At 40.9% G+C, this 26876-nt stretch overlaps 1 protein-coding gene and 1 non-coding gene across 2 annotated transcripts; both read left to right on the top strand.

The window, feature by feature from the left end:
* The first annotated feature begins 865 nt into the window (after positions 1–865).
* Positions 866–938, top strand: TRNAE-CUC (transfer RNA glutamic acid (anticodon CUC)). Its single transcript has one exon. It is a non-coding gene; the product is annotated as a tRNA-Glu (tRNA).
* Positions 939–2894: 1956 nt separating this feature from the next.
* On the top strand, positions 2895–3290 carry LOC132673146 (ataxin-7-like protein 3B). Its single transcript, XM_060625561.3, has one exon. It carries the CDS (start codon positions 2895–2897, stop codon positions 3183–3185), a length of 291 nt encoding a protein of 96 aa, XP_060481544.1. The 3' UTR covers positions 3186–3290.
* The last annotated feature ends 23586 nt before the right edge of the window (positions 3291–26876 follow it).

The following is a 26876-nucleotide window of genomic DNA, read 5'->3' as shown; positions in this document are numbered from 1 at the left end:
CCAACTCTTGACTTCAGCTCAGGTCACGATCTCACAGTTCATGGGTTCGAGCCCCACATCAGGCCCTGCGCTGACAGCATGGAGCCTGCTTGGGGTTCTGTCTCCCTCTCTCTCTCTGCCCCCCTCCTGCTTGCTCTCTATCTCTCTCTCAACATAAATAAAACTTAAAGAGGGAAGATTAGAGGAGAAAGAGGGCAGGGCATGTTGCAGAAACCTGCAAGCTGCTGGCACACTGGAGGGCAGTGTGACAGGAGATGACACTGGAGAGATGGGCAGGACCAGATCACAAGACCTGCAATACCATGCTAACCACTTGGGCTTAACCTGAAAGATAGTCCCTTAAAGGTTTTAACCAGGAGAATGACGTAGTATATCGTATTTGCATATTTAAAAAAAGATTCATCAGCAGTGTGTAGAAAAGAATAGAGGTGCCAAAATTGAAGTTAAGGAAAACAGTGAGGGGTTGTTGTAGAAAATCAGGTGAGAGATTATGAAAGTTTGCAATAAGCAGAGAAGTGAGAATGGATAAAAGGGACAGATTGGAAAGATATTACAGTGATAGGATCAATAAGTCTTAAATGACTTACCAGATATGTTGCGCGTGGTAGATGAGGGCTTTCATGTGAACTTGTCCAGGGAAGTTTCTCCAGTGCAAACTCTCAACAATGAGTAGTGGCTGCTGGTGCACAGTTTAGGAAAAGAACCTAAAACTCAACTGAAGCATAATAAGAAAGAAAGATGAATTAGTAATATCTGCCATGATGCAGAATGGGAGAGTCCAGCACATGACAGATATTTAGCATTCCTATTGTCAGGCAAAGGAAACATAAAAATGTACTATGTGTTTTAAGGAATACATAGGGGTGCCTGGCTGGCTCAGTTGGTAGAGCATGTGACTCTCAATCTCAGGGTCGTGAGTTCAAGCTCCATGTTGGGCATAGAGCTTACTTTAAAAAAAGAGAGAAAGATGGGGCACCTGGGTGGCTCAGTCAGTTAAGCGGCTGACTTCGGTTCAGGTCATGATCTCTCGGTCTGCGAGTTCAAGCCCTGCGTCGGGCTCTGTGCTGACAACTCAGAGCCTGGAGCCTGTTTCAGATTCTGTGTCTCCCTCTCTCTGACCCTCCCCTGTTCATGCTCTGTCTCTCCCTGTCTCAAAAATAAATAAAACGTTAAAAAAAAATTTTTTTTAAAAAGAGAGAGAAAGAGAATACATATGGTGTATTTCCATTTTTTTAAGTTAAAGAACAGACAAACCTTTGTTGATGGAAGTCAAAATAGTGTAGATATGGACTAAGGGGGGTATAGGGGAGCCATCTAGAGTTTAGAAACGTTCTAGATTTTGATCGTGTGTATACATACATGAACAACTATTGAGTTGTACATTTAAGTTTGGTGCTCCTTATTATATGAATGGTATACATCAATAAAATGTGAAAAAAGTTAATACATGTTTAAGGAATGGCAAGTAGTCTGATGTAACATAGGGTAAGGAAGGAAAAAAAAAGGTTAGCAGATTACTGGGACATAAAGTTGGAGAGGTAGAATAACAGTAGATTATGAAGGGACTTGAGAGCCATATTAAAGAGTTTGGACTTGAACCTGCAGGTGCTGGGGTTTTGAGGTAAGAGAAATATATACTCATATCTCTATTTTGGCTGTAGATAATCTGGAGAGAAAAGATGCAGAGAAAGATGGAGAGAAAATTTAGAGAGAAAAAGATGTTTCTTTGACCCAGATAGGATCTCAGACCCTGTATCTTCTTGTCTAAAGGGATATCAATTTTATGACATCGAAAGGAAGAGAATCATGAAAATCATGAAAAGGAAGAGAATTCAAAAATTACCTGTGAAAGCACAGAGAGTGAGTTTAATTCAAACTTCAAATATTTTTGTTATAGATCTATCATAACCACATTGTAAAATTTCAAGCCTAAAAAAAAGTGGCATAAACTACCAATAAATCCACCACAGTATTATTAGCATTTTGATATACTGAATTTCCTATGTCTCTTTTTTTTTTTTAAACAGTTAGCTCTTCAAGATAAGGCAGCTGGCTTATGCTGATAGGAGAGTACCGGGGGCTAGGTCAGATATGGAGAGGCATTGCCAAAAGTAGTCTCTGAGTATATTTTGGCCGGAGCAAGGCAGAATCTAAATGAAAACCAAGTCAGAAATACATGTCTAAAAAGAGGAAGTAGGGGCATCTGGCTGGCTCAGTTGGTGGAGCACGCAACTCTTGATCTTGGGGTGGTGAGTTTGAGCTCCACTTTGTCCATTTGCCAAGCCTATGCCACCAGGTGGGGTGCAAGACAAAGGGCTCTGTTCAGCAAAAGGCTGAAGAGGAAGTAAGGGGCAAGAGTGCAAAGGATGAGAAGTTCAAGAGCTAGCCTTTGCAAGAAAGCAGTATCTATAGGAAAGTCCTTTTTCTGGGCACCACTCTATATCGTTGCTTACAGTGTTGGCCTAAATAGTTGTAATCTTAATTATTTTGGCCCCTTTTGCACATAGCCTTAAATCATAAGCATTTCTCACGTGACTACTTGTGTTTTCAAAGGCTGCTTTATTTTTAATAAAATGAAAATCAAAAATAATATTTAAAAAAAAAGTTTTAGGGGGGTCGGGCTGTGGCTGCACAGAGACTGTCTGGTGTTGAATCCTGGGCCAGCCCCAGCTCAAAGTCCCAGACCCAGGGGACACCAGAAGAAGCTAAAGGACTTGAGGTTCAGGAGCAGTCCTGCTGGCTGCTGCCTCTGCTGCTCTGCCTGGGCCCCTGCCACCTGAGGACTCGGCTCTGACAGCCTCTAGGCGTAGTGTAGCTGGAGGAGCCCTACACGCTGCTGCCTGCCGGTGCTGCTGTAATATGAGCACCTTCTCCACAGTTGCTTAGAAATTAAAATGAAGGACAGTTCTTTGTCTAACCGAGATACCAACAAGCTAGAGGCCATTGCTCAGGAGATATATGTAGACCTAATAGAGGATTCTTGTTTGGGCCTCTGCTTTGAGGTACACTGGGCAGTCAAGTGTGACTACTTCTACCCAGAGTTTGAAGAAACTGGAAGCATGAAGGATTTTGGCACTCAGCCAGTAGAAGATAAAGGAGTGTGCAGCCTCCAGCTTTGCTCCCTTCCTGGAGAATCTGGGAATGGGCCCGATCAGCAGCTGCAACGCTCACCCAGAGAATTCTAGTAGCTGCACCATGAGAGAGTCAGAGGGTGACCAGGACAATAACATAGACCGGTCCTGTGGTTTGGAGAAGTTAGGTATCTAAGTAGAAAAAGAAAAAAAAAAAAATCGGACAAAAATTCCAATTTCCCATTGAAGATTCCAGCCTTTAAAAACCCAAAGTGGAGGGGTACCTGGGTGGCTTAGTCAGTTAAACAGCAGACTGAGATCATGATCTCATGGTTCATAAGGTCGAGCCCCGCATGGGTCCCCACATAGGCCCCTATTGACAGTGCAGAGCCTGCTTGGGATTCTCTCTCCCTCTCTTTCTGTCTGCTCCTCCCCTACTCACTCTCTCTCTCTCTCTCTCTCTCTCTCTGTCACTCAAAATAAGTAAACCTAAAAAAGAAAAAAAACCCAAGTGGACAATTTCGGAATTTTGATCCTTTTATATTACCTGGAATCAGCTTTGAAACCCTGGGCAGGGGGAGCTGTGCATCCCGACACCATACCATGCAGGTAATCTCCACACAAGGAAGTGCACAAGATCTATTGTCTCCCATGCACAGGTGAGCATCTGTGTGCCCAGTGTATAAATCCTTTGGTTCCTCAGGCTTTCTATCTATCTGATGTCAGGGCTTTCTGGATAACTGATAGATGAACGTGGCTGATGGTCAGGCCTTTATCATTGGGCCTCAGTGGGACTGCTCCTCTGATCTCTGAGCCTGATTCGGACTTCCTCAAGACAAATGCAAGTCAGGTGAGAGATCTGGATATTAACAGTTCCAATTTGGGAAACCAAGAAAAAGAATTACAACTGAATCTGATAAGCAAAGCTCTGTGATCTTGGCTCCAACAAGAAGAAAAAGACAATGCTACCAGTTTCCAAAATATCTAGCATTTATAGTGACTTGAACAGACTTGGGGACAAGGGCAAATTTGCTGAACAGAGCCCTTTGTCTTGCACCCCACCTGGTAGCATAGGCTTGGCAAATGGACAACTTGGTTATCTAGGCAGGTTGAGGATTCAGTTATGATCCCCTGAAGAGGTAGCAGGAGCTTCTACAACTATGTACCATCTCTTAAACTGCAAGATCATATCTGGATATATTATGCTGTGAACAACAGTTTGGTGGGGCAGTCATTTTCCTACTCTGGGTTGTTAGTTACCTAGCCAGTCCATGTGTCTGATTTGGTCATTATGCCAGGTCACTACCTGCCTTCCATGCCAGGGGCAGGCCTGAATTATAGAAGAGCATAATGGCTGTAGAGACTGTGGTTTGAAAGCTGAGCCCAGAAGGGACCTCTTCCAATTGCCCTCAATGTTAATAGGTTAGTACTAGGAGCCAAGGACCAAGGCTGGGTCTCTCATCTGATGGCAGTATCCTACTGAATGTCCCTGTTCCTTGGGTTGGGCAGTCGAAGCTCTGTTATGGTGAATATACAGACTGCCACCACCTGTTGTCCCTCATGAGGGGCAGCCCCTTTCTATTCAGTCCCTTTTGAACATTCTCGACAAGAGCTGTCCTTTTGTTGTCAGAAGTCAGGTAATGGGATAGGCAAGGATGGGAAATGTGAGCCACATATCAAAACTACCTTCCACTTTACTTCCTGATTGAGGGTTTATGAAGTGTAGAGGTGTGAGAGTCCCAAAGTGAGCGGGAACAGTGCTGCCTTATTTGAAATGTTTTCTTAAACCTCATTCTGTGCCCCAGTAAGGGGCCCAGCCTCGTCTGTCTGGCTTGGCCCCATGTCCCCTGCTCCACTGCCCATCTGGTGTAGCTCATGACCCAGGTACTGCCTGCCACCCTGCTTTCATACTGACCAATTTCAATTCATCTCTCTTGATGCTCCTGCTTCTGAAGCCTGCCCAGTTTCCCTTTCCTTAGCTTCTTTTAAGTTTTTCTTTTTCTTGTTCCCCGCCCCCACCCTTGTTCTTTTAGGAGATCCAGAGAAGAATCTTGCTGGTAGGTTCCTCTGTTGGGATCAAGATGGGGAGACAACCAGGGTGCCTGAGTGGCCCAGCAGGTTCAACCTCTAACCCTTGATTCCTTCCTTCAGCTTTTGGCTCCAGTAGTGGTCTCACAGTCCGTGGGATCGGGCCCTGACTCAGGCTCTGCACTGGCAGCATGGATCTTGCTTGGGATTCTCTCTCTCCTCTCTCTGTCTTTCTCTCTCTCTCTCCCCCTACCCCCACCCCGCTTGTGCTCCCCCCACCTCACTTGTGCCCCTCTCCCTCACTTGTGTGCTCTCTCTCTCTCAAAATAAATAAATAAACATTTTAAAAAATTCTTTAAAAAATAAAGATGGGGAGAGAACATAATTTTTTGTGTATGAAAGGCAGTATCATGCATAAGCATTGTTCCTATTGGACTGCCTTGCTAGATGCCTTCCTGCTGTGTCTTACTTCATAAGGAATTACATCTTCCCACCTCCATTTGGATACTGTCTCTTAGGACCTAAGTAGAAGACCAGGAAAGGCTGAATGACACACACAGGGATGGAGTGGGTACTAATCTATTTTCTCTAACCCCTGGGCATGTATCCTTCCTTACCTGAGAAGGAACTGTTTGGACTATATGGACTAATTAGTGTTACATATAGACTTTAAGGGAACCATAGTAATAGGCCTCAAGACTGTCTATTATTGTATTCTCCCCCTAAAATTGTCCAGGTCAGGGTTGAGGTGTAATTACAGACTGGTCTGTCAATCCAAGAATTGTGATCACTTCTTAGAAAGGTAAACCTTGGCAAGAGCTAAAATAATTTTGGGTGTTCTGCCCTTGACTTTATAGACATATCCTTCTAAGGAGATACAGAGGAAAAGGAGAGTCCAAGTAAATTTGGCCTACTTCCAAATAATGTCTGGGAAACAAGCTGAAAGTAAGGTCATGGTCCACTCTTCCTTCAGAGAGGGAGCTCTGATTGTGATATTACTGATTCCTTTCTGGTCTCTTGGTTAGAGGAGGAAGAAGTAGAAATAATTTTGAAAAATCATTGGCTCATATTAACTCCCTCTTATTTATTGTTTTTGGCTTTTGCCCTCCCATTACTAGGGCAATATAGTCCTAGGCCTGTCCTGGATGGGTAAGAGGTGGGCTAGGTAGAACAGGTTCCCTGAGGGGGACAAACTAACTCCTTTCTTCTCTGGGGAGTGAATGTTCCCCACCATGTAGTTTACAGTGGTTAGGAACTTGCCCTTTCCCTACCCATGTTCCCTCTAATAGCAGAATTCCTATCCTTCCTTCCTCAGTATAGTGATCACCCTGTGATTCTATTATGTATCTGAATGTGTGTGTGTGTGTGTGTGTGTGCGTGCGCACACACGTGCATGGGGGGAAAGGGGGTTCTTTACAAATTTTTGTAGTTTGTGACTTTTTCTTCCATACATTAGTTCCCACCACCGCATATCCAGGGGCCATTGCCTGGCATAATCACATCCTGGAACCATTGGGGAAGTGTTGTGAAACTCTCCACTGTCCTTCGTTTTGGAGATTATTATTTTTGCATAAGTAGTTGATCCTATACAGATTGCTAACTAACTGTCTATTCCCCTTGCCCCTATGGCTGCTGGTGTAAATAAACTGCATCTCCCCTTTGGTAAAAGTACTAATAAAAATTTTTTAATAGTTAAAAAAATAAATAAATACATAAATAAAAATAAAAGTTTTATTGCATTCCTTTTAATAATTTTTTTATTTCCTTTAGAATTTTATTAAAAAAGTTTTTTAATGTTTTTTTTTTTCTTCAATGGGTAAAAACTGAGAGTTTTCCCCCTAAGGTCAGAAAAATGATAGGGATGTCCATTCTCACCACTGTTGTTCAACATAGTACTGGAAGTCCTAGTCTCAGCAATCAGACAACACAAAGGAATAAAAGGCATCCAAATCAGCAAGGAGGAAGTCAACCTGTCACTTTTCGCAGATGACATACTACTCTATATGGAAAACCCAAAAGATTCCACCAAAAAACTGCTAGAACTGATCCATGAATTCAGCAAAGTCGCACAGATATCAGTTGCATTCTATACACCAACAATGAAGCAACAGAAAGAGAAATCAAGGAATCAATCCCATTTACAATTGCACCAAAAACCATAAAATACCTAGGAATAAACCTAACCAAAGAGGTGAAAAATTTACACACTGAAAACTATAGAAAGCTTATGAAACAAATTGAAGAAGACACACACAAAAAAGGAAAAATATTCCATGCTCATGGATTGGAAGAACAAATATTGTTAAAATGTTGATACTACCCAAAGCGATCTACATATTCAATGCAATCCTTATCAAAATAACACCAGCATTCTTCACAGACATAGAACAACAATCCTAAAAGTTGTGTGGAACCAGAAAAGACCCTGAATAGCCAAAGCAATCCTGAAAAAGAAAACCAAAGCTGGAGGCATCACAATCCCGGACTTTGACAAAGCAGGAAAGAATATCCAATGGAATAAAGAAAGTCTCTTCAGCAAACGGTGCTAGGAAAACTTGACAGCAGCATGCAGAAAAATGAACCTGGACCACTTTCTTACACCATACACAAAAATAAACTCAAAATGGATGAAAGACCTAAATGTGAGACAGGAAGCCATCAAAATCCTCGAGGAGAAAGCAGGCAAAAACCTCTATGATATTGGCTGCAACAACTTCTTACTCAACACATCTCCGGAGGCAAGGGAAACAAAAGCAAAAATGAACTATAGGGACCTCATCAAGATAAAAAGCTTCTGCACAGCGAAGGAGACAATCAGCTAAACTAAAAGGCAACCAACAGAATGGGAGAAGATATTTGCAAAAACTTAGTAGATAAAGGGTTAGTATCCAAAATCTATAAAGAACCTATCAAACTCAACACCCAAAAAACAAATAATCCAGTGAAGAAATGGGCAAAAGACATGAACAGACACTTTTCCAAAGAAGACATCCAGATGGCTAACAGACACATGAAAAGATGCTCAACATCACTCATCATCAGGGAAATACAAATCAAAACCACAATGAAATACCACCTCACACCAGTCGGAATGGCTAAAATTAGTAACTCAGGCAACAGATGTTGGGGAGGAGGCAGAGAAAGAGGATCTCTTTTGCTTTGCTGGTGGGAATGCAAACTGGTGCAGCCACTCTGGAAAATAGTGTGGAGGTTCCTCGAAAAATTAAAAATAGAACTACCCTATGGCTCAGCAATTGCACTACTAGGTATTTATCCAAAGGATACAAAAATACTAATTCGAAGTGGCACATGCACCCCCCAATGTTTATAGCAGCATTATCAACAATAGCCAAAGTATGGAAAGATCCCAAATGTCCATCGACAAATGAATGGATAATGAAGATGTGGTATATATACACAATGGAGTATTAGTTGGCAATCAAATAGAATGAAATCTTGCCATTACAACTAAATGGATGGAACTAGAGGGTATTATGCTAAACGAAATGAGTCAGTCAGAGACAGACAAATATATGACTTCACTCATATGTGGAATTTAAGATACAAAACAGATGAACATAATGGAAGGGAAGCAAAAATAATATAAAAACAGGGAAGGGGACAAAACATAAGAGACTCTTAAATACAGAGAACAAACTGAGGGTTGCTGGAGTGGTTGGGGGTGGGGGTGGGGATGGGCTAAATGGGTAAGGGGAATGAAGGAAGATACTTGTTGGGAAGAGCACCAGGTGTTATACATATGGGATGAATCACTGGAATCTGCTCCTGAAATCATTATTGCACTATATGCTAACTGACTTAGATATAAATATAAAACATAAGTAAATAAATAAAATTTTTTAAAAAATGTTTATTTTTGAGAGAGAAAGAGACAGAGCACAAGCAGAGAAGGGGCAGACAGAGAGGGAGACACAGAATCCAAAATAGGCTACAGGCTCTGAGCTGTCAGACCAGAGCCCAACATGGGGCTCAAACCCACGAACCCTGAGATCACTACCTAAGGTGAAGACCTATGTGCTGCCTTTAGCATTTTTTAGAATACTGACTTTTGTTTTTTTAAGTTTATTTATTTTGAGAGAGAGACACAGAGACCATAAGCAGGTGAGGGGCAGAAAGAGAGGGAGGGAGAGAATCCCAAGCAGGCCCAGCACTGTCAGCACAGAGCCGGATAAGGCTTTCAAGAACTGAAAGATCATGACCTGAGCCAAAATCAAGAGCCAAATGCTTAACCGATGTGAGCCACCCAGGCATGTCTACTTGATGTTTTATCTTAAGTATTTCTCCACATCACTAAGAATTCTTTGTAAATATAATTTTAGCAGCTCCAAAATATTACATAAGAGAGGTGCTAGCGGTGACTGGGTACCTCAGTCAGTTAAGCATCCAACTCTTGATTTTGGCTCAAGTAATGATCTCACGGTTCTTGAGTTTGGGCCCCACATCAGGGCATCCCTGCTTGGGATTCCCTCCCTTTCTCTCTCTACCCATCCCCTACTCGTGTTCGGGAGCACACGTGCTTTCTCTCTCTCCCACCCACCTCCCCTTGCCAAAAAAACCCCAGTCTTTTCAGAATCTCTGAGCAAAGGCTATAGTAATCTACAAAAGTATTTTCCTTCAAAAAATAAATACTGTCTGGTAGCATAGAAGTCCCAGATTTAGGGAGAAGCAGGGACTTCCACACTTCACTCACTTTGATGTTTCCCAAGAACCTGAGAAACACTTTTAAACTACTAAGTACCCCCATCTTGCAAGCCAGCAATGTTTTAGAGAGAGGTTTCCTGAAGGTTAGACGACATCAACAAAACATCTGTCTGGGTTTCCACAATTCCCCAGAGAGTATCACCCAAGATCACTTTACAGCTTTGAGGGGGGCTAGGCTCTCTAGGGGATCCCTCGAGGGATCACCAGTTCTAGCAGACAGCAAATGCAGCTTTGAGTTTTCTTGTTTGCACAGCCCTTGGTCCAGTTCCAAAATCTTTTCCCAGCCTTAGATCTCTCCCAACTCTCCCCCAGACTTTCACAACCTTGAGAGAAACTTCAGGTTTCCCATTTGTCTCTCTTGCCCTTGCCTGCTTGCTTGCTCTAGCTCCCCCACCCCCTACTCCAACCTCACTCTTCCGCTCTGGTTCTTCCTAGCCTTTCTTCCTTTCCTCCCACCTGCCTGAGTCTGTCTTTCAAGATTTTCTGTAAGTTTCTCTTTTAATGCTATTCTCTCTCTCTCTCTCTCTCTCTCTCTCTCTCTCTCTCTCTCTTTCCCTCCTTCCCTCCTTCTTTCTCCTCTGAGCGTTTGTATAACTTTCTTTCAAGATCTCTCCGTCCTGGTTTTCTCAACTTTTCAGCCTTTTCCTCTTCAATGGGAACACAGCTGACCTTCACTAGAAGCAGCCTTTCCCAATTTTGTTCCCAAACTTCTCTCCCTTGGACTTTCCTATTATCCCCAAATGGCACAAAAACATACTTAATTTTGCAAGAGTACCTCCCAGCCTCTTTCACACCAAAGATGGCTTTTTTACACCTTGTTACCAAGGAATACTCTTTAGGAATACTCTGAGCACTGTTATCCCTCTAATCTCCAGCATAACTTCCTTCTGGTATTTATCCTTACAATAAAGGCCAAGAAAGTATCACTTGTATCATGCCCATATTTTCCCCTCTATCCAAATTGGGATACACAAGAGCACACATTTATAAGCATACTTATAGTTACAACAGGATAGGATATTTGAAATCTGGGCTGTCCTCAAAAATCTGGGACATACGTTGCTATAAATTCACCTATCCAGAATCTAGCTTTCAAGCAATTTCACAGGCAAGAACTCTGAGCATCCTCAGAGTTGTCAGGAAGTTTGTGTTTGATATATTGCACTCATACTAAAAACAAGGTTTTCTCCTCTTTTTGTCCCCTCTGGGAATCAGAATTTTGACTGCACATGGTAGGATCTAGCCATGGATATTGCTATCTATAGGTCATACATAGAGGGATTCTCTAACGGAGACTTTTTTCTAACTTTATTTATTTTGAGTGGGGGGCATGAGTGGGGGAAGGGCAGAGAGGGAGAGAGAGAGAGAGAGAGAGAGAGAGAGAGAGAGAGAGAGAATCCCAAGTAGGTTCTGCGCTGTCAGCCCAGAGCTCGACTCGGGCTCAAACTCATGAACCATGAGATCATGACCTGAGCCAAAATGAAGAGTTGGACACTTAACCAGCTGAGCCACCCAGGCACCCCTCTAACTGGAGACCTTATGAAGGTCATATAAGGGTTCACTGAGAAAAACTGAACCCATACTCTGAAATGAGAGTATACAGTTCACTACCCATTGACTTACACATAAATATGTATGATGATCTTCAAAGGTGGTTTAATAGGTTCTGGTTTAGGCTTTCAGTTCCTCCTCCTTAAAAAAAAAGTAATAAAAATAAAAAAATAAAAAAGATTAAAAAATGAGGGAAACCTATTAACTAACTGAATTCCTCAGGTCCGATTTGGGAACTTTCCTACTTACACTGCCCAAGTTCTGCTGATTCTCTTCTGTCTGGAAACTTTAATCTAAATCTTCATGGTTGCAGGGTGCCTGGGTGGCTCAGCAGATTAAGCGTCTGACTTTTGATTTTGGCCCAGGTCATGATTTCATGGTTCCTGAATTCAAGCTCCATGTCAGGCTCTTTGCTGTCAGCATGGAACCTGCTTCAGATCCTCTGTCCTCCACTCTCTCTGCCCATCCCCCGCTCGTGCTCGCTAGCTCTCTCTCTCTCACACAAAAAATAAATAAACTTAAAAAAATAAATCTTCATGGTTGCATTTGCTCAGGGTTCACTTCAAGTACAGTCTTAATCAATCATATTTCTGAGGGGTTTGCTTCCTCTAATAAGTCCCAAACCTCTCCCTTCTTATTTATTCCTCATGGTCCCCTGGAACCAATGTATCTCTTTGTGAATTAATATGGCTCTGCCTAGCTCTAGATAATCCTAACTCTTTTTGTCACATAACTTGTCAGTGTTGCATTTTCCACCCCCTCCCTACAGTAATGGGAGTATTTTAAAATTTTTTGTTTCCAGAGAAGAGTAACTTGCTGGTTAAAGGATCCAAGTTTAAAATGGACCCCCAGAAAAATAAATAAACACTAAAAAAAATTTTTTTAATTAAAAAAAATGGGGCACTTGGGTGTCTCTGTTGGTAAAGCATCCGGCTTCGGCTCAGGTCATGATCTCAGAGCTCATGAGTTAGAGCCCCACTTTGAGTCTATGCTGACAGCTCAGAGCCTGGAGCCTGCTTCGGATTCTGTGTCTCCCTCTCTCTCTGCCCCTCCCCTGCTCACACTGTCTCTCTCTCTCTCAAGAATAAACATGAAAAAAAAAATGTTTAATGGTCCCCCTGAGACACATGTGTGGCCTGAGACATCCTTTGTAATTCAATAAATATCCACCTCTTCCCCACCCCCACCCTTGCTGGCTATGGCGAGTGGGGAGTGAGAGAGGGGAAGGAGTTATTTTTAAGTATTTTGTGCTCAGTCTTGTGCAGGCTACATACGCTGTAGAGTTTATGCACTTTGTTCCCAAATGTGACTTTCAGCTTTACTTTACATGCAGTTCCAGCAAGTTTGGGTATCTAGTTTCTATGTCTACAGCAGCCCAAAAACAACAACTAGTGAGTGGGTGGGAGTGGGGAGGGGGCAGAACAAGAATAGTGATTAAGAGCACAAATTCTGGAGTGAAACTGTGAGTTTGAATTTTGGCACTGCCACTTCAATGCTATATGACTTTGAATGATGAACCTGACTTTTTGCCTCAATTTCCTCATCTGTAAAATGAGAATAATAACGGTACCTATTTCACACAGTTGTCATAAGTTTATATAGTCAATACATACAAAGTGACTGCAACATTAAGTACTTTATGAGTATTAAGTGGAGTGGACACGCAGGCAACAGTTTGATGAAAAGTAAAGGAAATAACTTACAGAAAATGCGTAATACAGACCATAATATATGTCCAAGTGCCCCTTGCCATTTGCTAAACACGCTTTAGGCTTGTATCCTACTGAACGTATGCAGCATGGTGCTTCCTTGGCCCTATATATCCTACTGCCTTTCTTTGCTGACAAGCTGTTCATTCTGTGTCACCCAACTTAAATGCATTTTACCCTCTAAAGCCTCCCTTGGCTTCTTTGGAGAGAATGAGTCACTCCCTCTCCTTCAGTTTTGCAGTACTTACCCCACCACCACATTTGATTGTATTGTGTTGTAATTACTTATTTATGAGTCCTCTTCCTCACCAGATTTCATGGTCTTCGTCCATGGAAGAGAAATAAGACCACATCTTATTTTCACAGCATCTAGCACAGTACTTAGCCCTCAAGAAATGTTCTGGTGAATGGATGAATAATAGCAAACACTTACACAGTGCTTAGTTCTAGGCTCTGTTCCAATGCTTTACAAGTATTAACTCGTTTAATCTTGACAACAATCCTAAGAAATATTATTATCTTCTCTAACTTAACAGATAAGGTAAATGACACAAAAGAGCTTATGTAATTTGTCCAGGGTGACCTCAGCTATTAATTGTGGAAGCCAGGATTCAAATCTAAACAGCTGGTGTCAGAGACCAGGCTTTTAACCAGCACACTACAATGCTTCCCAGAGAAAAAGGGCACAAGCAATCACACACAAACCTGGCTTCCCCAAACATCTCACTTTCTTACGTTTTGGAACGGCTCACTCATTCATCCAACAAATATTTACATAGTGTTTTCTATGTGTACACCATCATGTTAAACACCCATTTCTAATTGTTCCCCTCTTCCCTCTCTACCCTCTCCCTCCCCAGCTTCTACTAGTTCTACTGCTCTGTAAACTTTCATTTTCTTTTTTCTTTTAATTTGCATTTCTTTCAGTTTCTTTTTTTTAAGTTTATTTATTTTTGAAAGAGAGAGCATGCACAAGAAAGGGATAGGCAGGGAGAGAGAGGGAGAGAGAGAGAATCCCAAGCAAGCTCCCCAGCGTCAGCACAGAGTCAGACCCAGGGCTCAAACTCACAAACCCGTGAGATCACGACCTAAGCTAAAATCAAGAGTCAGACGCTTAACCGACTGAATCACCCAGGTGCCCATTTCTTTCAGTTTCTTAAATGTATTGTGCTCTCTCTCAGCTCTGGACCCATGCCTGGCTAATTCATGCTTATCCTTCAGTTCTTAGCTTAAATTACTTCCTCCTAATAGCCTCCTTGCTCTGGGCTCCCCATTGTACTTTACACTTTCCTTATCATAGCATTTGTCATATTTACTGTTCTTGCCTGTTTACTCGTCTGCCTTCTGCCTTCTGCAACTGACTATAGCTCTGTTAGAACACGGACTGAGTCTTATCCAGGTTATTAGTGAATCTGCAGCACCTATGTGATGTCCTAGTAGATGTTTGATAAGTATTTTTTGAATGACCAATAGGACACGAACAAGACAACATCTCTATGCTTAGGTGGCTCAGTCAGCTAAGCGTCCGACTTTGGCTCAGATCATGATCTCACGGTTCCTGAGTTTGGATCTTCTGTGCCTCCGCCCCTGCCCCTTCCCCGCTTGCAGAGCCCGTAGGTGCCTGCGTGTTCTCTGTCTCAAAAATAAATAAACATTAAAAAAAAAAAAAAAAAGAAATCTAGCAGTGAGAAAAAGTCTAGAGGGGATACATGAAAAACAAACCAACCAGATTTCTAATTCTACCTGGGGCAAAGTGAGAGAGGGGAGTTCAGCAGAGTTTTAAGAATGAGAGTTTGTGAAAAGTAAAGGAAAATGTAGTATAGAAGTCATAAGCAAGAACTATAGTAGAAATTGGTTGGTTACCTAAGTGGCTAAACCATTTTTCTGGATGTCTCAAAATAACATTAATCTAAACTTAGGCCTACAATTGACTGATCTAATATGAGTTTGGAAGCAATAGGAAACAACTTAAAAGGAAATATGATGAAATTATTTTTACTCCTTTTAAGTACCTCTCCTGTGAATTCCCATGAAAATCTCTTCATATCTCTATTATCATATTTATCATACTGCATTGCCATTGTCAAAGTGTCTCTATTCCACCTGATGAACTATTCGAGACCTGGGATTAAGGTACTTTAAAGTCTGATTCAATTCTATATATCCTTAGTACCTGAACAAAGCCAGTGCCAGGGAGAGGCTCTGTGAATGGTCCAACATGACCATAAAGTCTTAAATGAGCTGACCCCCATCAGTCTTCCAGCTTTGTCTCATGTCTCATACTTGGTGCTCTAGCCATTACACACCTTCAGTTCTCTGAACAAAATTTGGTTCCTTAAAGCCACTGGCCCCCACCCCCCCAACACATACCAATGCCACTCCCACTGTCTCTTCCCACTCATTTCTCTAGCTCTTCATCTGCCTAACTCCCACTCAATGTTCAGATTTCAACTTAAACATTACATTTGAAGGAAGCCTTCACCAACCCAAAGACAAGTTTAGACATTCCTATTATATAGTCCTATTAATGTGAAATGTTGGGGTCTGGGAGCCAATGGTCAAGAAAGGATTCTTGAGTCCTCTACCGTGCAAAAAGGTGGTTTTATTAAAGCATGGGGACAGAACCTGTGGGCAGAAAGAGCTGCACTGGGATTGTGAGGAGTGACTAATTATATACTTTCAAGTTGGGAGAGGGTTAGGGATAGCATAAGTCTCTAAGGAATTTGGAAGCAAGGTTTCTAGGACCTTAAGGGGCTAGCTGTTTTTAGGAAAAAGTCATTTACTACTGTCTAGTAAAACCTTCATCATGAGACCCTTCAGTTGTATATCAGTGGGCCATATGCTTGGAGGATGTATCTTGGGGGAATAGAGAAAAGGAAGTTTCCAAAGGGATTTTTACAGGATCCTGGAGATCATGCTAAAGTCAAGCTAAGGTTGCCTTTTGCCTCTAGCAAAGTATTAAAATGGAGGCAGCTGAGCTCCGTGATGAAGGTTACTCTGCCTGTCTCAAATACTTGTTAGTGGACTTTTAAGTTGTAAGGAAGTTTAATTTTTTCCTTTGCCTTTGTTCTCCACATCACTATAATATTCTATATTTCTCATTTGTATCATTTATCACACTTGTAAATACTTAATCATCATCTCTCCAGTAGATCATAAGTTTCATAATTCAGCACCTGGAACAGAGCCTATAAGATAACAGGTGTTCGATAAAAATTATTTTGAATAAGTTAATGAATAAATGAATAAAATGCTATTATTTATTTATAGCATGATTTTAGTGGCCCAGCTTTCAGGAAGCTCTGTATGGTGTTATGATAGATTGGAACTAACTAAATCAAACTAGTGAATCACCATTTAGTATTAGAAACACTTCCCATTCACCATTAAGAATTGGGATTGTTGGGGTGCCTCGCTGGCTCAGTCAATAGACCATGAGGCTCTTGATATCAGGATCGTGAATTCGAGCCCCACACTGGACGTAAAGCTTACTTTAAAAAAAGAAGAAGAAGAAAAGAAAAAACTTTTCTCCTGAGCTTACTTTTCCTATACTAACTTTCAACTCGTCTCTTGCTTCAGGTCCTTCTTCCTAGTTCTTCAAAGGCTTGCCCTAGCCAGCCAGCCCCAGGATTCACCTTTCCTCAGCAGCCTTTCGCAGAGCATCAGAATATTATTGCTCCTAGCTCCAGACCATCTTACTTAGTACCTCTCCAGTTCCTACCAATCTATCCTTCTAGTAAGCTCTGGCACAAGGCATGGGGCCAGGTGGTGTGGAGGAGCCAAAAAAAAAGACAGCTCTTGCCCCAGTCTGCTGAGGAAACAGAGGATAAATACAAAAAGCAAAATAACATAGCATACTGTATACCCTTAAATGTCAAATACTTTAAATATACATAGATCATTCATGAGGAAATTCAGAGGAGTCATTATCTTTGAGTCTTCATTCTTACTTACTTCACAATCACTCTCCAAGTCTTGATATTTCCTTCTTAGCTCTTCTACCTTTCCCTTTCCCACTATCCCCACTACCATTATCTTATTGTAGACCCCATTCACTCTCCTCTGCTCTATTGCCACAGTCTCCCGGTTTATCTTCTTGCTTCTATTCTCAATCCCCATTCAATTGTTCTCTATTGTAGCCAGAGTGAGATTCATAAAACATGAATCTGACCATACCCTCCCCCACAGAAAACCTTTTAACAGCTTCTTATTGCTCTCAGGATAAAGTGCAAGCATTCAAGGTCCTTTACAATCTGCCCTCAACTCACCATTCTGGCCTCAAATCAAAGACAGGAGCAAGGGGAGAGTAGCTCAAGTTTTAGCTGCTGTTTAGTGGTAAATCTGTACAAGGGAATAAGGTAAGGCCTTATCTCAAATGTTCATTTCGGCATTGAACTCTTTCTTTCTTTCTTTTTTTCTTTCTTTCGATTTGATTTTTAAGTAATCTCCACACCATGGACCCCCTGGGTGGCTCAGTCAGTTAAGCGACAGACTTTGGCTCAGGTCATGAACTCCCAGTTTGTGGGTTCAAACCCCAAGATAGGCTCTGTACTGACATTTCAGAGCCTGGAGCCTGCTTCAGTTTCTGTGTCTCCTCTCTGTCTGCTCCTACCCTGCTCATGCTCTGTCTCTCTTTGCCTCTCAAAAATAAATGAAAAATGTTAAAAAAAATTTTTTTAGAAAGTAATCTCCACACCCAATGTGGGGCTTGAACTCACAACCCTGAGATCAAGAGTCTCATGTTCTACCAACAGAGCTAGCCAGGTGCCCCTATATATTTCCTTTTTCTTCTTCTTATTTTTTTATTTTATTTTATTTTATTTTATTTAAGAGAGAGAGAATCTTAAGCAGGCCCCTATATATTTCCTTTTTCTTCTTTTTATTTTATTTTATTTTATTTTATTTTATTTTATTTCATTTCATTTTATTTTATTTAAGAGAGAGAGAGAATCTTAAGCAGGCTCCATGCCCAGCTTGGAGCTTAAAGCGGGGCTCAATCCCATGTCCCTGGAATCATGACCTGAGCTGAAATCAGGAGCTGGACACTCAACTGACTGAGTCACCCAAGCAGCCCATATATATTTCATTTTTAATGAAACATTTCAGATGTACAAAAAATTATAAAAAATAATATAATAAATACTGTATGCCCATGACCCACTGAAGAAATGAAACATTATCAATAAAATTAAAGCCCCTATATACTCCTCCACAGTTACCTAGTCCTCTCTTCCCCTCCCTTAGCATCCAGAAGTATTTAGAATCATGAATTCGGTGTTTTTCATTCCTATGTATGTTTTTGTTTGTTTAATTTTATTTAAATTCTAGTTGACATACAGTGTAATATTAATTTCAGGTGTATAATTTAGTATTTCGGCACTTCCCATACAACACCTGGTGCTCATCATGACAAGTATACTCCTTAATCCCCAACACCTATTTTTTTCTATTCTCTTCTATTTTATTAATAGTTTTTTTAATTAGAAATTAATAGAGAATTTTATCACTCTACCTCCACCCTTTATCAAGATGGTTATATGGATTGTCTCCTTTGTCTTATTGAAATGGTAACTTACAAATAATAAACCATTTCCAATTTGAACCATCATTGCATTCTTGGAATTGGGCCTCCCTAATCATGATGCATAACCTTGTGTTACACATCTGAATTTTATTTTTTAGTGTTTTAATTAGTACTTTTGTATCTAATAAGTGTGGTTGGTAATTCCCCATTACCTATTTAACCCATTCCTCCACCCAACTCCCCTCTGATAACCATCAGTTTGTTCTCTATAGTTAAGAGTCTGTTTTTCCATTTCTTTATATCAACTGATGAATGGATAAAGAAATTGTGGTTTATATACACAATGGAATACTACTTGGCAATGAGAAAGAATGAAATATGGCCTTTTGTAGCAACGTGGATGGAACTGGAGAGTGACATAAGTGAAATAAGTCATACAGAGAAAGACAGATAACATATGTTTTCACTCATATGTGGATCCTGAGAAACTTAACAGAAGACCATGGGGGAGGGGAAGGGAAAAAAAAAAAGTTAGAGAGGGAGGGAGCCAAACCATAAGAGACTCTTAAAAACTGAGAATAAACTGACGGTTGATGGGGGGTGGGAGGGTGGAGAGGGTGGGTGATGGGCATTGAGGAGGGCCTGTTGGGATGAGCACTGTGTGTTGTATGGAAACCAATTTGACAATAAATTTCATATTAAAAAAAAAGTCTGTTTCTTTGGTTTGCCTCTTTCTCTTTTTTTTCCCCCTATGCTCATTTGTTTCTAAAACTCCACATAAGAGTGAAATCATATGGTATTTGTCTTTCTCTGACTGACTTATTTACACTTAGCATAACACACTCTAGCTCCATCCAAGTCATTGCAAATGGCAAGATTTCATTCTTTTTATGGCTGAGTAATATTCCATTGTGTATGTATACCACATTTTTTTAAAATTCATTCATTAGTTGATGGACCTTTGGGCTTTTTCCATAATTTGGCTATTGTAGACAATATGCTCTAAACATTGGGGCGCATGTATCCCTTCAAATTAGCGTTTTTATATTCTCTGGGTAAATACCTAGTATTTAGTAGTGCAGTTGCTGGATCATAAGGTAGTTCTATTTTTAACTTTTTGAGGAACCTCCATACTGTTTTCCAGAGTGGCTGCACCAGTTTGGATTCCTACCAACAGTGCAAGAGGGTTCCCCTTTCTCTACATCCTCGCCAGCACCTGTTGTTTCTTGTATTGTTGATTTAAGCCATTCTGATAAGTGTGAGGTGATATTTCATTGTGGTTTTGATTTGTGTTTCCCTGATGATGAGTGACGTTGAGCATCTTGTCATGTGTCTGTTAGCCATCTGTATGTCTTCTTTGGAAAAATGTCTATTCATGTCTTCTGTCCGTTTTAAACTTTTTAAAACATTTATTTATTTATTTATTTATTTATTTATTTATTTATTTATTTTGAGAGAGAGAGAGAGAGAGAGAGAGAGAGAGAGAGAGAGCATATACAAGCAGGGGAGGGGTGGAGAAAGAGGAAGAGGGAGAATCCCAAGAAGGCTGCACTCTGTCAGTGGGTAGCCCAACACAGGGTTCAATCTCAGGAACTGTGAGATCATGCTCTGAGCAGAAATCAAGAGTCATCATCGCTTAACCAGCTGAGCCACCCACGCACCCCGTCCATTTTTAATTGGATTATTTATTTTGAGGGTGCTGAGTTTTATAAGTTCTTTGTATATTTTGGATACTAACCCTTTATCAGATATGTCATTGAAAATATCTTCTCCTATTCGGTAGGTGGCCTTTGTATGCTTCTATGCTTTTTTTTTAAGAAATTTTTTTAAGTCTTATTTATTATTTTTGAGAGAGACAGAGACAGCGTAAGCAGGGGGAAGGCAGAGAGAGAGAGAAAGAGAGAGAGAACCCCAAGCAGCGTAGAGCCAGACGTGGGACTTGAACCATGAACTGTGAGATCATGACCTGAGTTGAAACCAACAATTGGATGTTCAACAAACTGAGCCACCCAGGCACCCCTAGACTTCCTTAATTTTTTTTTAAAGAATCTCTTTTATGTATGATGTATGTATGTATGTATATATTTATAAAGTAAGTTTTATGCCCAATGTGGGGCTTGAACTCACCATAACCAAGTCAAGAGTTGCATGCTCTCCTGACTAAGCCAGCCAGTCACACTTGCTTCCAGACTTTCAATGCATATTCATATCTGTGAACAATATGTTGTATTATTTTGCATCTTAAAACTCTTTATTTTTTTATATTTTTAAAGATTTTATTTTATTTTTAAATTTTTTTTAACGTTTATTAATTTTTGAGACAGAGAGAGACAGAGCATGAACAGGGGAGGGTCAGAGAGAGAGGGAGACACAGAATCTGAAACAGGCCCCAGGCTCTGAGCTGTCAGCACAGAGCCCGACACGGGGCTCGAACTCACGGACCGCGAGATGGTGACCTGAGCCGAAGTCGGACGCTTAACCGACGGAGCCACCCAGGCGCCCCTAAAGATTTTATTTTTAAGTAATCTCAACAACCAATGTGGGGCTTGAACTTCCAACGCCAAAATCAAGAGTCACATACTCCACCGACTGAGCCAGCCAGGTGCCCCAATTATTAACTCTTTAATTCAAAATAATTTAACATTTTATGGGGTGCCTGGGTGGCTCAGTTGGTTAAGCCTCTGACTTCGGTTCAGGTCATGATCTCACAGTTTGTGTGTTCAAGCCTTGCATCAGGCTGTCTGCTGTCAGCACAGAGCCTTCTTTGGATCCTCTGTCCCCCACCCCCCCCACCCCCCACCCCCCCACCGCCCCCACCCCCCCCACCCCGCCTCTCTCTGCCCCACCTCTTCTCATGTTTGTTTGTTTTTCTCTCTCTCAAAAATAAACATTTAAGAATACAGTTTCAAAATAATTTAACATTTTAAATTTATAGAAGAGTTGCAAAAACAGTTTTTCTGAATATCTTACTCAGCTATGTTGTCATTTTAAATAAAAAAGCAACAGACAGACATTAAATTGAAAGAATTCAAGGAATCCAGCATCCTTCTTTAAATAACTTCTTAATGCTGCAATCCAGCTAATCAAGACATGAATGTAAGGAAAGAAAAGAAACTATAATAAAGGACTGATGATGAAAATGGAATCCACTTAAAACTGGAACTAAGCCTAAACAGCTAGATGAGTTATAGTTATAAAATAAAATGTAAATATTATGAATCTTGGCAAAGTAAAAATAATGAGCCACAAAAATTAGGCAGTAGAAGAGAGGAGATGGGGGAAGTATAATAGTATTAATCACACCATGATAGACAATAATAAGTTAATATTGTCTAACATTAAAATGTGTAGTTTTAAAAAAAATGACAATTCCAATTATTTTCATAATCTTTTAATAAATATAATTTATCACCTTTTTTGTTATTTTTATTAAGTTAACTTCAACAAGACCTTCTTATTAAATATTTTATTTCAAATATCTTGCTCAGTATGAGCCCTTTGAAATTATTTCAGGTATTGATTATGCTGTGTAAATACATATAGAAATGTCCACAATGATTTTCCTCATACATTAAAAATGCTATTTTGAGTGTTACAATTAAGGGTGATCTGTTACTTTCTTCCTTGTGTTTTTCTGTACTACTTGAATTTTTTATGAGTGTGGGTCATTATTTTTTTTTAAAGACTTTATTTTTAAGTAATCTTTACACCCAATGTGGGACTCGAACTTATAAGTCTGAGATCAAGAGTCACATTCTCTTGGGGCGCCTGGGTGGCTCAGTCGATTGAGCATCCAACTTTGACTCAGGTAATGATCTCACAGTTTGTGGGTTCGAGTCCCCCATTGGGCTCTGTGCTGACAGCTCAGAGTCTGGAGCCTGCTTTGGATTCTGTATCTCCCTCTCTCTCTGCCCCTCCCCTGCTCAATAAAAATTAAGAAAAAAAAAAAAAAAAAAAAGAGTCACATTCTCTACCAACTGAGCTGACGGGGCATCCCTGTATCATTATTTTTAAAGCATGATAAATTTCTACTCTAAAAAAGTAAAGAGAGAGGGAGTTTGGTTCTGAGGAAATACTCCCTAACTTTCGAGAGACAGATTCTTTCAAGAATACCAATAGTAATAGTTTTATTATTGAGTGCTTATGCTATTCCAAAGAGTTTTCATACAGTATCTTTATTACCCACCACAATTATAAAAGCTAGGCATGATAATGCCTAAATTACAGATGAAGCCTTTTGCCCAAAGTCATATATCCTGAAAAGGTCAAAATCAAGATGTGTACTCAGACCTCTCTGATTCTTTACATTGAACCACTTCTGTATCCATATAGGTAGGGTTAACTCATTATAATTAAACTTTCTCTTTGAATTTCTACAACCTTGGATTATTCTCTGGATGCTTGATGATGAAAGAGTGGGACACCCTCAAAAAGTCTGGAATCAAGATTGCCCCTGAAATAAAATCTACTCTCCACAAATGAAATTAATCATCTGTAGGAAACTAAGAACCCATGTGTAAAACTGTGTCTGAGAGGTTTAGGAACATTCAGAACTCCAATCAACATGATCTGGGAGTATTCTGAAAGCTGCAGGCCTAGAAACTGACTGCTGTGTAATAACTGGAAACCACATCAATTGTAATATATCTTGTTTGGAAAACATCTATGTGAATGGAAAGGGAAGATGGTCAACCATGGAACCTTGAAAAAGGAAAGTCACAGAAGTGTCTCTCCAGGCAATGTCCTGTGTTGAGAAATCTTAGCTAAGCAACATAAACACCATGATTTCCTTGAAAGACCTAGAAAACAGCCCTTTGTTGCATGTTGGACTTGCCTTAGCAGCTTTTAAAATAAGACTCCAAAACAAAAATAAGGTAATTAATTAATTAATTAGTTAATTAAGATTCCTATCTGGGCTTTAACACAGAGCAACTGAATCAGAATCTCAGTGGGTCCCTGGCATGAGTGCTTTAAAAATCTTTCTAGGTGGGGCGCCTGGTGGCGCAGTCGGTTAAGCGTCCGACTTTAGCCAGGTCACAATCTCGCGGTCTGTGAGTTCGAGCCCCGCGTCAGGCTCTGGGCTGATGGCTCGGAGCCTGGAGCCTGTTTCCGATTCTGTGTCTCCCTCTCTCTCTGCCCCTCCCCTGTTCATGCTCTGTCTCTCTCTGTCCCAAAAATAAATAAAAAACGTTGAAAAAAAAAAATTTAAAAAAAATAATAATAATAAATAAATAAATAAATAAAAATTTTTCTAGGTGATTCTAATTTGCAATCAGTGTTGAGAAACAGCTGAAGTGAGTAGAGTGTCCAAACTCATTGACAGAGGGGACCTCTCTTGAGATTGACTCATACCCTTTGCTTTAATTCCAGGCCTACTCAGCTACTCTCCAATACTTGGCTTCCCGTGTAGCATGTTTGGAGGGAGAAAGTGCACGGATCTTCTGATGTGAGTGTTCTGGCCTGCTTTGCAAATTAAACTGTCTTTGCAAATAATTTTTTTACAGATGAATAAATGGACTTCTGGTTTATGCATGTTACACTGAGCTTTGTTAATGTATGTTTGAGGATATGTCTCTATCTGAGAGACATATCCATTCTTTATGTGCCACAAAATCAGGGTTCCTGAGACGGTCAGGATCGTAGACAATGGTAATGTCAGTCTATGGGAATGAGTCTGAGTGCCCATCTGACCTTCTCCAGGAACACATCCTTTGCCCTACTACAGACCTATTTTTCTCCACAGCCAGATTATAACATCTTTAAGAGCACAGACCATGGCTTCCTTTTTTTTTTTTTTAATCTCCTACTTATGCCTAGTACACAGCTGGGAAGTTTTAGAAACTTCCAAAAGAGATTAGGAATATTAATGAAGGATAGAATGTATGTAAATACTCTTACTCATGGAAACTTGTGTTCAGTCTCTGTTCTCAGACCGAAAGGCTGAGGCACCCAGGCAATGGTGTCCACAGTTCTGGGTTGGATGCCAGGTGCCAAGCAAGGTACCTCATAGCTGAGGCTTTGAAAACAGGGGCCTGGGACAGTAAGAGGGAGGACAGAATTCCTAGCTAGCTAAAACTCCTTTGTTCTTCAGGTCTCAGACATCATTTTTCCCAGAATATTTTCTCTGATTTCTCCTGATTCCTTTATGCTAGCCAGTTCCTCTTCTCTGTAATCCCACAGCCTGCTCTGCTTTTCCTCTATCATGGCCATTATCACAGTGCATTCAAACTGCCCATTCACACTATACCAGACTTGGAACTCTTAAAAGCAGATGCTAGTCACTTTTGTGGGTTTTTTTTTTTTAAATGTTCATTTATTTTTGAGAGAGAGAGAGCAAGTGCACTAGTACGGGAGGGGAAGAGAGAGACAGAGACACAGAATTTGAAGCAGGTTGCAGGCTCTGAGCTGTCAGCACAGAGCCTGACGTGGGGCTCGAACTCACGAACCGTGAGATCATGACCTGAACCAAAGTCAGACACTTAACTGACTGGGCCACCCAGGGGCCCCAATGCTGGTCACCATTGTATTCCCAAGGCATGATCTTAAAAGTTCAATAAGATGTGCCTGGTTGGCTTGCTTACTTAAAAATTTTTAAAAATTTTAAAATTCAATAAATATTTGTTGGGGCGCCTGGGTGGCTCAGTCGGTTAAGCGTCCGACTTCAGCTCAGGTCACGATCTCTCGGTCCGTGAGTTCGAGCCCCGCGTCGGCCTCTGGGCTGATGGCTCAGAGCCTGGAGCCTGCTTCCGATTCTGTGTCTCCCTCTCTCTCTGACCCTCCCCCATTCATGCTCTGTCTCTCTCTGTCTCAAAAATAAATAAAACGTTAATAAAATAAATAAATAATAAAATAAAATAAATATTTGTTGAGTATAGTGGACACTTGTAATTCTGAGTGATGCATGTCTGAACCTCTTCCTTATGTTAAGAGACTCCTCAATCGGTTAAGCATCTGACCTCAGCTCAGATCATGATCTCGCGGTTTGTGGGTTTGAGCCCTGCATCAGACTCTGTGCTGACAGCTCTGAGACTGAAGGCTGCTTCAGATTCTGTGCCTCGCTCTCTCTGCCCATTCCCTGCTCGTGCTCTCTCTCTCTCTCTCTCAAAAAATGAATAAACTTTTCATTTTTTTTTAATTAAAAAAAAAGAGAGACTCCTTATGTGTCTTGATGGAAGACAGACCCTAATATAGAAGCAGAAAACACAAGATGCTTGTTTTCCTACCCTCTCTTGCAGGTAGGCAAGGGCATGTGTCGCCCAATCAGATACACTTGCCCCAAATTTTGAATCAGGAGCTGGTGATCCAGAAGGGGCCATAGAGTATTCATTCTAGTGGCAAAGTGGGAGTGGCAGCAGGCATGCCACGTTTTCAGGGAGCAGTGCAGTAACCAGAGAGGGCAGTGTCACTGGTCATGGCAGTGATACCGTCATCAGACTGGTTTGGTGGTGTGGTTTGAAATGTAGGCTGGTTACTCACTGCCTCACCTCTCTCATTCCTGCCTGATTTCCAAGGCTTCCCTGTGATTCTGTGAAATCCCCAGTGCCTTTTAAGTCATTTTTTCCCCCCGAAATCAGTGAGAGTCCGTTTCTGTTGCTTATTACTTAGAACCCTATTATGGACTGAATTGTGTCTCTTCTCTCCCATCAAAATTCCTATGTTGAAGCCCCAACCCCTAGTACCTCAGAATGTGACTATATCTGGAGATAGGGACTTTAAAGAGGTGATTATGTTAAAATGAGGTCATTATGATAAGCCTAATCCATTCTGATTGGTGTCCTTATGAGAAAAGGAAATTTGGACACGGAGAGATACTCGAGGCACACATGCACAGAGAAACAACCATGTGTAGATACAGTGAGAAGGCAGCCACCTGTAAGCCATGCGGAGAGGTCTCTGGAGTAACCAAACCTGCAGATACCTGATCTTAGACTTCTTACCTCCAGAACTGGGAGAAAATAAATTTCTGTTGTTTAAGGCACCCAGTCTGTGGTATTTTATTATGGCAGCCCTTGAAAACTAATCGAAATTCTGACTGAATTTAGTGACTGATCAAACAACAAGATTGGAAGATGGAAAGAAGATTATTATATGTAAATGGAGCAAGACAAGAAGGAAGAGTCAAGGTGTGAAACCAAGCAGGACCCTAAGTAAGAATGGACTAGAAGGTACAAGCAGCAGTAGGAAAGGAAGCCTAGAGGAATTCCCCAACTCCAATGGAAGTGTTTCTATGGGCCCCAAGACTGAGGGTCTCAGAACAAAGACCTAATCTCT

Source organism: Panthera onca, chromosome C1 (assembly GCF_046562875.1).
Source record: "Panthera onca isolate mPanOnc1 chromosome C1, mPanOnc1 haplotype 2, whole genome shotgun sequence".
Taxonomy (NCBI): Eukaryota; Metazoa; Chordata; class Mammalia; order Carnivora; family Felidae; genus Panthera; species Panthera onca.
The sequence above is the reverse complement of the archived record's forward strand: the minus strand, read 5'-3'. Positions and strand labels throughout refer to the sequence as shown.